General features: G+C 42.6%; 2 protein-coding genes and 2 pseudogenes across 2 annotated transcripts; all 4 read right to left on the bottom strand.

The window, feature by feature from the left end:
• Window positions 1-492: 492 nt before the first annotated feature.
• LOC123475202 lies at window positions 493-2,557 on the bottom strand (annotated as a pseudogene).
• A 3,233-nt stretch (window positions 2,558-5,790) lies between these two features.
• LOC116936757 lies at window positions 5,791-6,642 on the bottom strand. The gene has a single exon (XM_045171857.1). The coding sequence runs from the start codon at window positions 6,640-6,642 to the stop codon at window positions 5,791-5,793; it is 852 nt and encodes a 283-aa protein (XP_045027792.1).
• Window positions 6,643-6,714: 72 nt separating this feature from the next.
• Window positions 6,715-8,427, bottom strand: LOC116931302 (annotated as a pseudogene).
• Window positions 8,428-8,574: 147 nt separating this feature from the next.
• LOC123471010 lies at window positions 8,575-9,437 on the bottom strand. Its single transcript, XM_045171822.1, has 2 exons — window positions 8,700-9,437; window positions 8,575-8,637 (listed from the first exon to the last, which is right to left on the bottom strand). The coding sequence occupies exons 1-2, from the start codon at window positions 9,435-9,437 to the stop codon at window positions 8,575-8,577; spliced, it is 801 nt and encodes a 266-aa protein (XP_045027757.1).
• Between the last annotated feature and the right edge of the window lie 6,103 nt (window positions 9,438-15,540).

Below are 15,540 nucleotides of genomic sequence, written 5' to 3'. Positions count from 1 at the left end.
ATTATGTGAAAAAATGAATAGCGCAACCAATGGTAACGCGATAAAAAAGGAAAGAGAAAAAAAAAAAAACGGAAAGAACAGAGCGATGATTACTGCTGGAAGGGTGAGAGGGAAAAGCATTACGATAAGAATTAATAAGGCACGCTGTGACAAAATTATACGTAGAATAAGTGGAGGGAAATGAAACAGCAATGGGGAAAAAAAATGTAACGACACTATGGCGACTACTAAAGGAAATGATAGTGTAAGAGGACGACGTTAAGAACTGAAAAAAAAAAGTGGAACACTGTGGCAAAATTATAAGGTAAAAAGGAAATGTGCTAGCGATGAAAACGACACTATGGCAATTTAATGGATACGGAAGTAGAGGGAGCGAACGCGAACATAGAAGAGACACTGTGGCAGAATTATGTGCAAAATTAATAGCGCAAACAATGGCAACACGATAAAAGAAAAAACGGAAAAGAACAGAGCGATGATTACTGATGGAAGAGTGAGAGTGAAAAGCATTACGATAAGAATTAATAAGGCACACTGTGACCAAATTATACGTAGAATAAGTGGAGGGAAATGAAACAGCAATGGGGAAAAAAAATGTAACGACACTATGGCGACTACTAAAGGAAATGATAGTATAAGGGGACGACGTTAAGAACTGAGAAAAAGGGAACACTGTGGCAAAATTATAAGGGAAAAGGAAATGTACTAGTGATGAAAAACGACACTATGGCAATTTTATTCGACTCTTCGTGGCTGTGATCGTGGTCTACGTGGTAAGAAGGCCTCGCCTTCCTGAGTCGTGTGTGGTGGTCGTGGTTGGCGTGGTCGCGTACGGCGTGGCGGAACTGCTGCCGATGCGGATGCGGTGGATTGGGATGGGTTGGTCACTGCTATTGGTTGTACGTCGATGGACATGGGTAGATCTGCAGCGGTGATGGCCAATGGAGGCTTTTGAAACAAGTCATTTGGAGGATTTTGGAAAGGAGGGGGAAAGCCTTGAGTAGTAGCGAACCGATTCCGCAAAATCTCACGGCCAATACTGACAACGCACCAAATCCCGAGACTGCTCCGAAATTCTTTACCCATCCACCGATCTTAGCGACGAAATCAATGTTCGGTGCGTCGCCGTGATGAATGAGTACGTTTGATGTCAGTAATTGACGTGAGTTATCTTCTGCGTAATGTTCATGAATAGAAGCCAAGATGTCGGCCATCACCGACGCGTGACTCAACGGCCCGTTTTGCATCGCGGGATTCATTTGCAAAAAATTTTGTAGAGAATTATCAGCTTCATACGTCGCCAATCCGACCAGGCGTCTGCCGTTTGTTGGAACTGTTGAGATTACCGGAACCCACCCACCATCCGCGTAGATGTGAGTTTTCCCATTAAAGTTGACGTAGTTAGGTTCGGGCCAATAACATGGGTGATATGGAACAAGTTGCCATCCGTTATGGGCTATTGTGAAGTTCATAAAACGGGGCTGATTTCCACATTTCGTCCGCTCGGCCCCGAAGGATACATTAAAAGGTGCGCAACGTGCAACCTCAACCTGCGCTCCATACACCGTTAATCTTGAACAACTAGGCAGTTGGAGTTGGGTAGCCGCGTACCACCCATCGTTCTTAGCACTCAAGAGGATACTATTGCGTGTTGCTTTTCGGTTCTCGCATTGGAGGCGTCTAATTTCATTCGCCAGCCGATTTACTTGGTCTAGTGCCAGATCCCTGGTATATTGATGATGAGCCGCCTGCTTGATCTCTGCTGCTAATGACGCCGGAATCTTACGCTCTGTGGTATTCTGGGAATCGATGCTGTCGTAAGACCCGTTTGAGTGTACTTCGACTAACAATGGAGTGGCTAGTGGTTCTGTAGCGTTCGTAAAACCCGAGGCATATGAGGTATACAGTTCCGGCGTTGGTATGTTAATGACAATCAGGATTTTTTCCATTCCATTTATGCTGAACAAGGCGGATTTGCCACACCGTTCTAATTCCTTCGTAACATTAACGAGGTAGTCTGTTTGGCTGATCCGATCCTGTAAGCGTCGCATTTTTGGGTCGTGAGTCTTGTACAACAGGCCGTCGTTTACCGATTCGCCTGCTAGTTTGAGATCACATGGTTTTTTTCTTTGTACGCGTCTTCCCAAATAAGCGTTTGAAGGTTTCTGGTCACGGATCCGTTATAGGGGAATTCGATTGTACCGACGGGGGAGTTGATAGTGCAATTGTCGCACTCACTTTCCAGTGCGACCTCCGCGATTTTACAATGGAATGTGACGGCCCAACGTTTCGTCATCCAAACCGGCTGTAACGAGGGTATCACGTCATAGGTGTACTTGTGACTGCCTTTCGCGTACATTGTCTCGTTTTTGCATTTCCTTAGATCCCGCATTTCTTCACAGTCGGAAGTGGATACTGGGACGGCCCATTTACTTTCAGTAGTGTAATGCCAACCGAAGAAGTCGGTAAAGATAGATCGAGTGACCGCCCACATGCGACAAACGTGTCCTGGGAATCGTTTAACTTCTGGTAAATGGGAGTACAGGGTGTACGTAACATTTTTTGGGGGGCAGGATCTTCCGATCCAAGGAGGCAGTCTTCATCGTCGAAGGCGATGAACCCATCCTTTCGCTCGTTACTACAGTCACATACAGTGGTCATGATGGCCCCTGTCGTGTGTAGGCTGGCGAGGAGAACTAACACGAAATAACTAGAGAAGAAGACAAATTGAGTCTGATATACCGAACTAACATGTTGAATGGGCAAACAACCACAAAAAAAATTTTACGGAACAAGACGAGTATACAACGGTAGAGGAAGATGGGAGTGGGGCTGGGTGTTTATCGCTAATCTAATAGGAAGTCTCGGAACCTGTCCGGAGGACGAGTAGCTCTTTTTGGGCGTACAATTGTGTTACTTCCTTCCAGGGGTGCTGGAGGTACTCTAAGGGGGGTTAGCGGAGGGGGAGGTTTGACCAGTCAACTCGACTTGGCTCATGACCCAGATTTGGTTCGATCTGGTATCCGATGGGTTCTTTTGTAGCCGCCTGGTTCAAGTGGATGAGAGGGTCGAAATCAATTAAGTGGGCGTCTCTGACGTCATTCGGCGCGACAGCGTCCAATTCAATCAGTTCCCTGTCACCTTCGTGATCCGGGGTATTGACTTCATCTCTTGCTTCTACGTCGGCAAGATCCTCTTCGTTGTCGGAGTCCTCTTCTCTTAGCCTGGTGGCTCTTAGCTTAGACTCTCGTAAATCGTCGAAATCGACGCATTCCTCATCTCTCCAAATCATGCACTCTGTCAACGCCTTCAGGCGGTTGACGTGCGTAAGCTGGATACCATTTCCATTGTACGTACGGATTTCCACCGTATGGTTAGGGAAGACTTTTGAAACTCGAAAGGGGCCTTGATATCGAGGGTTTAATTTTTTGCTCGTTCCTAATTGAGTGACCCTTACGTCCAGGAGGACGCGATCACCTACTTGAAAGTTCTCTTCCTTGGCTCTCTTATCATACTGGATCTTTTGCTGCCTTCTAGCTTCCAATAGGTTTTCTCTGGCTAGCGCAAAACCTTCTCTTAGCCGTTGCATCGTTTGGCTTTTGTAATCACGAGGGGTGATTAACTCCGGTTCCGGTCTTAAAAACCTGTCGACAACCATGTTTGGGTCCCTCGCTGTAATTAAAAAATACGGACTCTCCATCGTGGAAGAGTGTACTGAGTTTCTATATGCCGAGGCCATTGGGCCGAGGACTTCTTCCCATTGCTCGAAGCCGTTAGCAATATATTTTCGCACCATGTCCACCACTGTTTTATTAAAGCGTTCTGTCATCCCATTCGATTGAGGATGATACGCCGTCGTTGTCTTATGTTTAGTCCTGAGCTCTTGACATAAACTGTTGAATAATTGAGATGTGAAATTCGTCCCCCTATCTGTTATGATAATTTTTGGGGGCCCATGATATAAAACGATTTTGTCCATCAGCGCCCGGCAGGTCGTTTCTGCCGTTTGATCGGGCAAGGCTACGACCTCGGTCCATTTAGAGAAAGCATCAGTCATGACGAGTACATATTTATTTCCTTTAGAGGATTCGGGTTTAATCGGACCTAGAAAATCCATGCCGATAACTTCGAATGGAGCCGTCGCGATCTCTAACGGGTGTAAAAACGCCTCTCGTTACTACCCGTCTTTGTAACGCACAAGCTTCGCATGACTTACAATAATCCTTGATATCACGCAACATGTTGGGCCAATAGTATTTATCCCGTATCCGGAGATACGTTCGTAAAAAGGCTAGGTGCCCTGCTAATAGCGAAGAGTGATATTCTTTAATAATACTTTTCCTCAATGAATACGGCATGACCGTTTGCTCTTGAATGAATTGCCTCCTTTTTTTCGATGGTGGGAGAAAATCCCTCCTCAAAACCCCTTGTTTAATGTGGAACAGTTCGATCTCCTTTATCCAGTCTGGGTTTTCCAATTCGTCTTGTTCGGACAATGTACCTTCGTTGAGATAACGAATGATTTTTGCACAAGTTTCATCTTTTCGTTGCTCCTCGATAATATTGTCAGTGAAATCCGTTCGTTCCTCGGCAGTTACAACACGAATACGAGAGAAGAAGTCTGCGTTTGCGTGCTCCTTTCCTGGTTTGTGAGTAATTTTATACTTGACTGCCGACAATTCAATCGCCCATCTACCTAGTCTGCTTTTCTCATCCTTATGGTTTTGCAACCACTGGAGTGGTCTATGATCGCTAATGATTTCAAATTTGTCGTCCTGTAAATAGTGACGGTATCTTTTTATTCCATAAACGATGGCTAAAGCTTCGCGCTCTATGGCTGAGTAGTTCCGTTCCGCCGAATTCAAGTGTCTACTCGAATACGCAATCACGACTTCCTTCCCGTCCTGAATTTGACTGAGCACCGCTCCGATCCCATAGTTACTAGCGTCGGTGAAAATAAGGAACTCTTTATCGAAATCAGGGAAGGCGACGACAGGTGGCGTAATGAGACATTCGCGCAACGTTTCGAAAGCCTTTTGTTCGGCCTCTCCCCATGTGAAGGTGGCGTCCCCAGCATTTTGTTCTCTTACAATTGTCTTAACTTTCTTGTTGTGATTATCCCTGTCCTTTTTCTTTTTAGTCAATTCTATTAACGGATGCGCGATATCCGCGAAATTTTTGATAAAACGCCGATAGTAGGATGCGAGCCCTAAGAACGATTGAATTTCTACAATGGTTGTCGGCCTTTTATAATTTTTCAACAGTGTAATTTTCTCTGGGTCCGGGGCGATTCCATTGGCTGAAATCACATGCCCTAGATATTGCACTGATTCACACATGAATTTGCATTTTGAGAGGCCGAGTTTTAAATCGGCTTCTTTTAAAAGGTTGAAGATGCGTCCTAAATTTACTAAATGTTCTTCTTTCGATTTTGAGAAGACTATAATGTCATCGAGATAAACTAAACATATTTTCCCGATGACGGAACGTAAAACATAATTCATTAACCGTTGAAATGTGCCAGGCGCATTAGTCAACCCGAACGACAACCTATTCCATTCGTAGAGATTGTTATCCACTATGAACGCTGTCTTTTCTTTGGAGCTGTCGTCCATTTCTATCTGCCAATAGCCTGAAGCTAAATCTAAGGTCGTGAAATACTTTTGCCCGTGAAGTAAGTCTAGAACATCGTCTATTCTAGGCAAGGGAAAGGAATCTTTTTTTGTTATACCATTGAGTTTTCTATAATCCATACAGAGTCGGATTCCTCCGTTTTTCTTTTTACTAATACTACGACGGGGCCGCCCATGGAGATACGGACGGCCTTATTATCTTGTTAACTAATAATTCCTGCAAAATACTGTCAAGCTCTGGTTTTACGTTTTGGTGTATCCGATAGGGGCGTAATCTAATGGGTCCTTGTCCTTCCGTATTAATGTGATGCTTTACTAGCCCCGTTTTCCCTAATTCTCCTGTAGTGGAGGCAAATATTGATTTTCTATCGATTAAAAAATTTGTAATGCTGGTTCTATCTACTCCTGACATATCAGGTGGCAAATTGTTGTCAAAATCTACAGCACTGGACGACAGCTCGCGCTCAGCACAATAATTGATATTATCTTTTTCTATCCGGCAAAATCCTAACGTTCCAATTATTTCATACCTTGGCAGGGAGATGGGTTTATTCGTTTCATTAACTAACGCTATTGTAAAAACGGCCTCCTCACTACTTTTATTGATGAAAGGATCAACTCGTAATCCGCTGTTCAGTCCCGGTCCTCTGTGAAAAAAAAACGCAAGATTGGGAGGTAGCTTAGCCCCATTCCCTTCCGATTCAACGACAGTGGCACTAAAGGGCTTGATCGTGATCTTCTCTCTTGCTACGATGGTGGGCGAGGAGTCCGGTTTCAAGGTTTGTTTGACTCGGTAAATTCTCCTTTCGCTACCATCAATGATGAACTTGTGCTCGTACAGTGCATCTAAACCTAAGATACACTCCTCGCTGATGCTATCAACGACGATAAAATCCTGCAGAAGATTATCGCCTAAAACTTGAACTTGTAGGGTCACTAGCCCTCTTGTAACTAGTCTGGTGTTCTCTACACCGTATAAATCGACCGGAACGTCAGCAGTAAACTTCATTACACCTTCCTTCAATCTGTTAAAAACTTCTGTCTTAATTAAACTTCTACCCGCCCCACTATCTAAAAGGCCCTTGAATTTCTCATTTCCAACTTGGATGGGAAGCCGTGGTATTTTATTTTTTCTGGTTTCTATTACTTGATTAATAATCTGCCGGGGTTTAGGACAAGGCCCACCGTTTTGCCCCACGTTACAATTGGTGGCTTCTAGTTTTCCTGATTCCAGGGGTTGAGCTGACCAGGATTCTGAGCTGGCGACGCATATCGGGCGTCGGAACGAAGTGGTGCGGATGGGCAATCACGCGCAATGTGCCCACCTTGATGGCATTTGAAGCAGGTTGGCCCGTTTGGTCCCCACCCACACTTGTCAGTGTTGTGAGTTGTTGGGTTCCTGCCGTTATTTGCGCAATAAGCACAATACCGCTCTCCTCTGTGGGGGGTCCATTAACCGGATTATTGTGATTATCCTTGTAAAATGGTGGTGGATTACGATGTACTGGCGGTTGATGCGGAGCCCGAGTACTATTGTCTGTAACCAGGCCACTGTGATTTTGTTGATACTGTCTCATTGGTTGAGCCTGGGGGATCGCTTGGCTCATACCGGCGACCTGGAGCTGCAGATTTCTCATCATTTTCTCTGAGTCTCTGGACTGTTTCATCATATCGCTATAACTCTTATTACTAGCCTTCAAAAGGTTTTTCAATTCCTCTATTTCCTGTTTGCTTTCTGCTAATTGTGCGTTATGGCCCGTGGCGACGGCATTGATTGACTCGTGACTCTTATCTGTAAGTTGGGTGGCTCTCATTTTCTGCGAAAGCTGCTCAATGACTGATTTTAGTTCTAAGATCTCGTTTTTTGTTTCCCTCAATTCCTGGGCATTAGCATTTGCCGAAACGGCGTTGACAAATTCGACGCTCCGTTTCTCTAGTTTGGCTTCATTTAAGATAGCTGCACATTTCTCTGTTGCTTTTACCAGGTCATTTAAGTTCCTATAGTCTTTAAAACTCATTCTTTCGCGTAGGTTGGATTTTAACCCTCCCAGAAAGCCATCCATTAACATAGTCTCTCTTAATTTGAGGACATCTGCATCAATTGTCTTTCCTACTTCCGTTGGGTAGGCAAACGAGTAAAGCTTCTGTAACCGGCAAGCGTAGTCCCTGATAGATTCCCCAGAATTACGGATGCAATTTTTAAACTCTGTAAAGTACATTTTTCTGTTATCCCCTCCGTGGAAGCGTTCATGGAGATTCTGTTTAACCTTAACGAATGATTTTGCTTCCCTTGGATAGTTTAGCTGGAAGGTTGTAATACAGTCCCCTGCAGACCCAAAAAAGCTTTGAGCCTAAAAGTTTTATTTTTCTCCCTTCTTCAAAATCAGCAGTGTCGACTACCCTTTCAAAATGTTGTATCCAGTCCTCAAATTTGGTTGACCCCATTCCATTGAAAGCGGGTACCTGAGCTAATAACGCTATCGTTTGTTGTTGCTGGTTCTGCAATAACTTTTGACTATTGTAATAGCTCTGGTTCGTAGCAGTGGAGTAGTTGACCTCTTTTTCGACTATATCTACCGCGCGGAACTCGCTCGCGCCACAAGCTGTTTTTGTCAATGCCAAGGCGGCTTTCGCTCCTGCTGCGGCTTCTTCTCTTGACGCCCCTGTCTCCCGCAGACATTTGTACAAAGTCTCATATGGGTTTGGATGCGCCATCGTTGGTCTAGGTGGGTTCGTGTCGATCGTTTGCTGAGAAGGGGTCAATTTGAAATTTACGCTTTTGTACGGTGTGAACTTTGTTTCTATTTGTTTTGACGAGGACGGCTGGTGTTTTTCGAAGGGGGGAAGGGTCGTTTGAGTTTTTACTTGTCGAGTGCACGGGTGAGGCGTCTGCGTTCCCACCAATCGGGTTGAAGGGGGGATCGTCTGTGTTCCTGCTTGATTAGTAGGAGCTAGTTTCTCTGTCGTTTGTTGTGATTGGTCTGTATAATAATTCTGATATCTGCTAATAGGCGTCGAAGAATATTTAAGGGGTGGGAGTGACTGGTCGTCGGCCGGCGTTTCTACTTTCTCTTTCTCTCTTAAATCTTCCTCGACACGTTCTCTGGTGCGTTCAAGGTCTTGCTCGACTTCTAAATCGTTATGAGACTTCACGCTGCTGAAATCGTCGTTCTCTTCTGCTGACTCGGGATCGCTTTCGAGTTTGAGATAGATGTCGTCAATCAGAGTGGACTCGACAGGTTTAATCGTTTCTGGCACAAGGGGCTGGAAAGCTTTGTTTCGATTACGTTCACTGACTCGGGTCGGCGGCTGGCCCTTTACTCGGATGTTGCGATTTTTCCGCACCGTTAGACCCGGACCCGACTGCTCAGGTGCCTCTTCGGTGCGAAGTTCGACGTCTTCCACGTCAGCGTTTAATTCGGGATAAAGGCGAGTATGGGTGACCGGTGTCCTAGGTAGGGATTTGCTGACGGCGTGGGCCCTATCGTCTTGACGCTGACTGGACGTTTCCCCGATCAAGTTTCGGATTGGATTGGACGGGCTATGTAAACCTTTTCCTTTACTTAAAAATGCTGCACGGGTTTCTTCGAACGAGAAATTTCCGGGCAGAGGTTTAGGCTCGACAAGGTAGTCGTTCTCGTCTTCGTAATAGTCGTCGTCTGAGTAACAGTCGTCGTCAACGACGGGCTGGCGTCGTTCCGCTGATTTCGGAGAGAAAGTGGTCAAGATAGACTTCCCGAGTGTGTTGAAAAAGCTAGGCTTGCCTAATTTTGCTTTAGGGGCTACTGGCGTTGCGTGGGCCATTAGTTGGCGAGTGGTTTTCTGCGGTCGGGACGGTGCACGCATTCGATCCAGGTGGTGCAAATTGTATCACCCCAAAAAATATCGTAAAGGGGGAAAAAAAATTACCGTTATGCTGAACAAGGCTGTAAAACTGTGGGGGTGACGATAGATAAGAAGGTAATGAAACTGTGCACTAACTATTGGCGGGGTCAGCTGATTTGGGGAGAAAATTCAATTGGGCTTTCCAAGTGGGTTTCAAAAAAGAAACCGGCTTGTCTGACTTCGGTTTAAAGTTACTGACGCTGCATTGGCATTTGTTGCCGAGGGGTTTTCTGGGGTCGTAAATCGCATCCCGTAAAAATAGAATGGTGGTGATGATGCTTGCAAAGAAGAAGAAAAAATATGGGTGGAGGAAAGAATCAGTTAACGTAAGGCGGAATCAAACTCGACTTAACAATTGGCAGAGCCAGCTGTTTTGGAAGAACAATTAAAATTGACCTTCTCAGTGAGTTGAAAAAAGGAATTCCCGGCTTGTCTAATTTCACCTTGGAATTACTGGCTTTGCATTGGTCATTCGTTGGCGAGGGGTTTTCGGTGGTCGTAAAGCGCATCACCGAAAAAGAAAATGGCGGCGATGCTTTGCAGAGAGAGAAAAAATGGATGGGGAGAAAAAACAGTTAACGTAAGGAGGAAATCAAATTCGACCTAACAATTGGCAGGGCCAGCTGTTTTGGGAGAACAAATTAAAAAGTCCTTCTCGGTGAGTTGGAAAAAAAAAGAATTCCCGGCTTGTCTGATTTCGCCTTAGAATTACTGGCTTTGCATTGATCATTCGTTGACGAGGGGTTTTCGGTGGTCGTAAAGCGCATCACCGAAAAAAAGAAAATGGCGGCGATGCTTTGCAGAGAGCGAAAAAAATGGATGGGGAGAAAAAAAAAGACAGTTAACGTAAGGAGAAAATCAGCTTCGACCTAACAATTGGCAGAGCCAGCTGTTTTGGGAGAACAATTAAAATAGACCTTCTCGGTGAGTTGAAAAAAAAATAATTCCCGGCTTGTCTGATTTCGCCTTAGAATTACTGGCTTTGCATTGGTCATTCGTTGACGAGGGGTTTTCGTTGGTCGTAAAGCGCATCACCGAAAAAGAAAATGGCGGCGATGCTTTGCAGAGAGAGAAAAAATGGATGGGGAGAAAAAACAGTTAACGTAAGGAGGAAATCAAATTCGACCTAACAATTGGCAGAGCCAGCTGTTTTGGGAGAACAAATTAAAAAGTCCTTCTCGGTGAGTTGGAAAAAAAAAGAATTCCCGGCTTGTCTGATTTCGCCTTAGAATTACTGGCTTTGCATTGATCATTCGTTGACGAGGGGTTTTCGGTGGTCGTAAAGCGCATCACCGAAAAAAAATGGCGGCGATGCTTTGCAGAGGGAGGAAAAAAATGGATGGAGAAAAAAAATGGCAGAGTTGGCTGAAGACCAACAAAACTGCTATCTAAGTTATACAAAAAATGGCAGAGTTAGCTGAAGACCAACAGAACTGCTATACAGGTTATCCAAAAATGGCAGAGTTAGCTGAAGACCAACAGAACTGCTATACAGGTTATACAAAAAATGGCAGAGTTAGCTGAAGACCAACAGAACTGCTATACAACGTGTGTGCGTGGCGCATTATACCCCTTTTCACGATTGGAGGGTGGTTAAAGTTGCTTTCTTGCCGGCATAGCCATTAAGAAAGTTTTTGATTTACTCTCGCGTATGTCACTGAAAGCCAGCAATATACTGAGAATCAATCCCTAACCCGACTGACAAGATCCACGCCGTGTACATACGATCGCTAAATCTTTCGACAGCCGCTTCGGAATGACGTTAAACGTATAATGTAAAACTCATCCGGAAATGACCACACGGGGGTCCTGGAGCCAAAATAAATCATGCAGCAATTTGAAGGATAAGACACACGAGTATGATAGTCGCTGCCACCAATGTAATGGTTTACACGCGCGTGGAGCGTGCAAACTATCACAAGAATTTAATGTAAATAGAGAATCTTTGTTTGACTTTACCGCATGTTGTATTTTGTAGGCACAGTAGGGCTGGAACAGGCCGGGACAGACAGGAATAACTAGCGAGAATGCTAACAGAAGACTGGAGGGGCGAGCTAAATCTAGTTCTATTTATTAGGTCTTGAGGAAGCATTTTTCCTTGGTTGGCGTGGGGGTCGTGGTAGCGTCCTTTCCAACGGTCAACTTGACCTTCTTCTTTGTTCGAGAACAAGGGGGCATTTTCCGCAACGGTCAACTCCCCGTATTGCTTGGGGCGCCAGAGGGGTGACTTTTTAGAAAGTCGAAAGACATCGTTTCTCTGTTGTCAGAGATCTCGATTCTTTACATACGCAACATAAAAGTAGCTAAGTAACCTGTAAACATTTGTTTGCACCTATTTGTGTTAGGCAGACTTTTCTTAGCTAAATTCCACAATCCTGAAAAAAAATTTAGTAATTAAGTATAAACATTATATAAAACTATTTTGCCATCTATTTGGTTTGTATACGCTCCAGTTTCAGAATCTTTTAAATTCAAACTATGGTTCACATTTGAATGAATATAGTCAATATGTTCCCTAAAATATATAATTAAAAAAACATTATTTAACTGATTACAAAAAATAACTTAATACATACTCTATCTTATCATAGGCTTTCCAAGCATCAGATATTATTATTGATCCAGGTAAAATCCATTCTTTTATTACTTCGAGCAATGTATTTGCGGACCTATCAGAAACTACAACGAGAAACTATTTTCCAGATCCCCTCTCCACTCCACCAAACACCCAAACTCCTTTTACCCTTTTCCCTCGAGAGTATTTTCCTATGCAAATTTCTATTAAAATCACTACAATAAACTAAAATATATATATTAAATACTTTTGCCAAACTTTGATTCGTCAATTTCTTCAGCGATGCCGATACCACCAATCTTCTCTGAATTATTAATTACAATGTTTTCTGAAACTTCATGGCAAAAATTGTACCAGTCAATGGGTGTTCCATGAGCTTTAGCATAAAAATCAATAGTATAGTATAGTATAGTATAGTATAGTATAGTATAGTAAAGTATATTATGTGAAAGCAAAGTAATATATAACGTATTATTAATGCTTAGTATAAATGTAAATTATAGTATAGTATAATATATAAACTCATATACGAAAAATCCACATATCTAAATCCAAATCATTTTCCACATACTTTTGGGGCATTTCACTCCACCAATAATAAGTTAGTGTCAAGATTTCATAAACCGTTAAATAAGACTTATGAAATCACGAATTTCTTAAAATAGTGTATTTTTTACTCCACATATTTGTTTTAATATTGCTACCATCAATTCCAATTCTATTGTTCCATTTAAATTGGCACCCGTCAATCCATACCTAATATACATAATTAAGTGATTATAGTTACCAATGTTAGTTGCCAAGAGCAATGTAGACAACAAGAAGAAACATTATTATCTATAAATCCGATTTCAACTAAGTATGTAAATCCATTGAATTCAGCACAGAACAAAGCATTGTGTAACGAAGCCATCAAAATATATATATCTTTGCAAGATACCCACAATATGATCTACTTGCTTATGCTTATCTTATTTTCACATTATATTCTTATTCACTATTATAAACGTATTTGCTAGTTGCTTCATGTGCAACCATGTTGACCTAGATAAAATTCCATGTTCTGACTCAGGCGTGTGACGTACCGTCACGAACATCACGCCATACGCGACGATGCGACGTTTCGTAATGAATCCACTTTCTGAAAAGAGTCAGACAAGTACCAGCTTGCAAAGCCTTCAGTCGCCTTTAGCTTGAATTGTCACTCTTAAGCAGTAGACTTTTATCTTGATGTCTTGGCTTATTCATCTTAATCCATTAGTTATTCCTCCCAACTCATTTTGTTCTTCTTTCCTCTCCGAGCATCTCGAGTATTCGAATTATCTTCTCCACACGTATTCTAAATACGTGTCGGCAAGTAGTATTGTTTTCCGTTTTTCTCCTATTATTCAATCACTCTTGTACACCCGCATTACCACGGTGAGATCAAATTATTTTGTCTCGAATCTCACGCTCAGTTTCCCGATTGGACTCACGTCTATGTATCCTTACTCGTTTGTGAACCTTTGGCCTCAGCTTAATAATACATAATCATCATTGTGGGTAAATACGCCTATGAGTTTATTTACACAAAAAATTGTCTTAATTCGTAAAGCCATTCACCCGAGAGGGAGAATGATTTACATAAGGGTGGCAGCGAATTTTCGAACTCAACCACAATGATTGATGATGTTATTACTGGCAGCCATAAACTTTTGCGTTCCCCTATAAACAAACCTATTGTCCCCAAAACCACTGCTATCCCAGATAAATTTCAAGGAGGCAAAGCGTCAGAGGAAACAATTGAGGCTGTAAAAAAATCTGCGTCACCCATTTTTAAACCAAAAGTGAAACAAGATGACGCTCAGTTAAAAAAACTTAGATCGAATGTGGCGTATTTGGCTGACCTAGGGTAAGATAAAATTTCCTCTAGAAAACCCCGCGCTAAGAGTGTTGCTAAGGTAACGTCCGTGACACAATCAACTTCCCTTTTAGCTAAGTTTACATCAAAATTGTCACCCGTTAATCCTACTCCCAAATCTACGTCAAAAACCAGCTTTCTCTCGAGCACCATTTTGAGTTTTTTCAAGAGGAAGAACACAACTAATGGAAAAACAGTTGACACTGAGTGTTCATCACCTATACAACGAGATCACGAAGAATCAGGAGAAGATTTTCCAGATTCAGACGAGCAGGTTTTTTCGACCACTGGTGGCGCATGTTGCATGTCCCACCAGGCTACTAATACTCCTGCAGCTAGTCATTTCAGTCTCATAGAAGAAATGTAGGAGTATTAGTAGCCTGGTGGGACATGCAACATGTGCGCCACCAGTGGTCGAAAAATACAGCTATAGTCGTTCTACTATAATAAGTTTTCTATGGAATGAAAAAACAAAATTTGGGTCGCAGAAAACAACAAAATTTAGGGAATAAAAGTAGGGTAAAAAATAATTTGATTACACAAAAATGAACTTGAGCTTATTCTTTTAACGGGGGAAAAAATTACAAGTTCGTGCAACTTTTTGTTTCAAAGATATGCACGAAAGAAAAAAGGGTTATTTTTGGGGGGTACACTAACAAAAGTTATGGCGGCGCGAAACTGGGAAAAGGGGGAAATTTTGTACACCTGAACACACATATACCGTTCAGGATATAACACGCTCATAGATGCGCCACACATCAAATAATAGCAAACTCATCGATGGGTATGCTGATTTTTTTTATTTTCCTATCTTTTACGCCTGAACCGTAAAGTTAAAAAAAAGGGGGGGGGGCGTAGTGCCATAAGAAGCCATGTAAAAAGGACGAAAAACGACAAAGTGCACAATAATTTGGGTGGGTACTGTACATTCTCTCGTTTGCAATTACTTCCTTCTTTCTCTGGAAGCCCAATTACCCATTTTGACTCTTGGCGGGAATCTTTTGAGAGTATAGTAGATGGATCTGGATGGTCAAACAAAAAAATAATTCAAATGTTACATGCAAAATTTACTGATCGAGCATTTTCGGTTATCCAAGCCATTTTAAAAGAAAATCCAGACGACTATGCTTCCATTAAGGAATCCTTGCTTGATCACTTTCATGGTGATGAGAATGTTGATTTATATCTTAAAAAGTTTCATAAAGCAAAACGTAAGCCAGGAGAGAAAATTGTAGATTATGCCCATCGTTTGCAGGAAATTTTTAAACGTGCGTATCCCATGGGCTATGGCGAAAAGTCGTTTACGGTTATTTTGATACAAAAATTTATTGAGGGATTGGATTCTAAATTACAGTCGAAACTAAAACATAGTTTAAAGATTTCAATGACCTTGTAGCATCAACTCGCGTTTATGCCTTTCGATTAGAAGCATTAGAAACCGACCGCGATAAGAACGCGTTTATTAGGAAAATAGACGGGTCTTACGACTCTAAGGATGATGAATTAAAAGAAATTAAACAAATCTTAATTGATCAAAAAGAAATTGT

Source organism: Daphnia magna, linkage group LG1, assembly GCF_020631705.1.
Source record: "Daphnia magna isolate NIES linkage group LG1, ASM2063170v1.1, whole genome shotgun sequence".
Taxonomy (NCBI): Eukaryota; Metazoa; Arthropoda; class Branchiopoda; order Diplostraca; family Daphniidae; genus Daphnia; species Daphnia magna.
The sequence above is the reverse complement of the archived record's forward strand: the minus strand, read 5'-3'. Positions and strand labels throughout refer to the sequence as shown.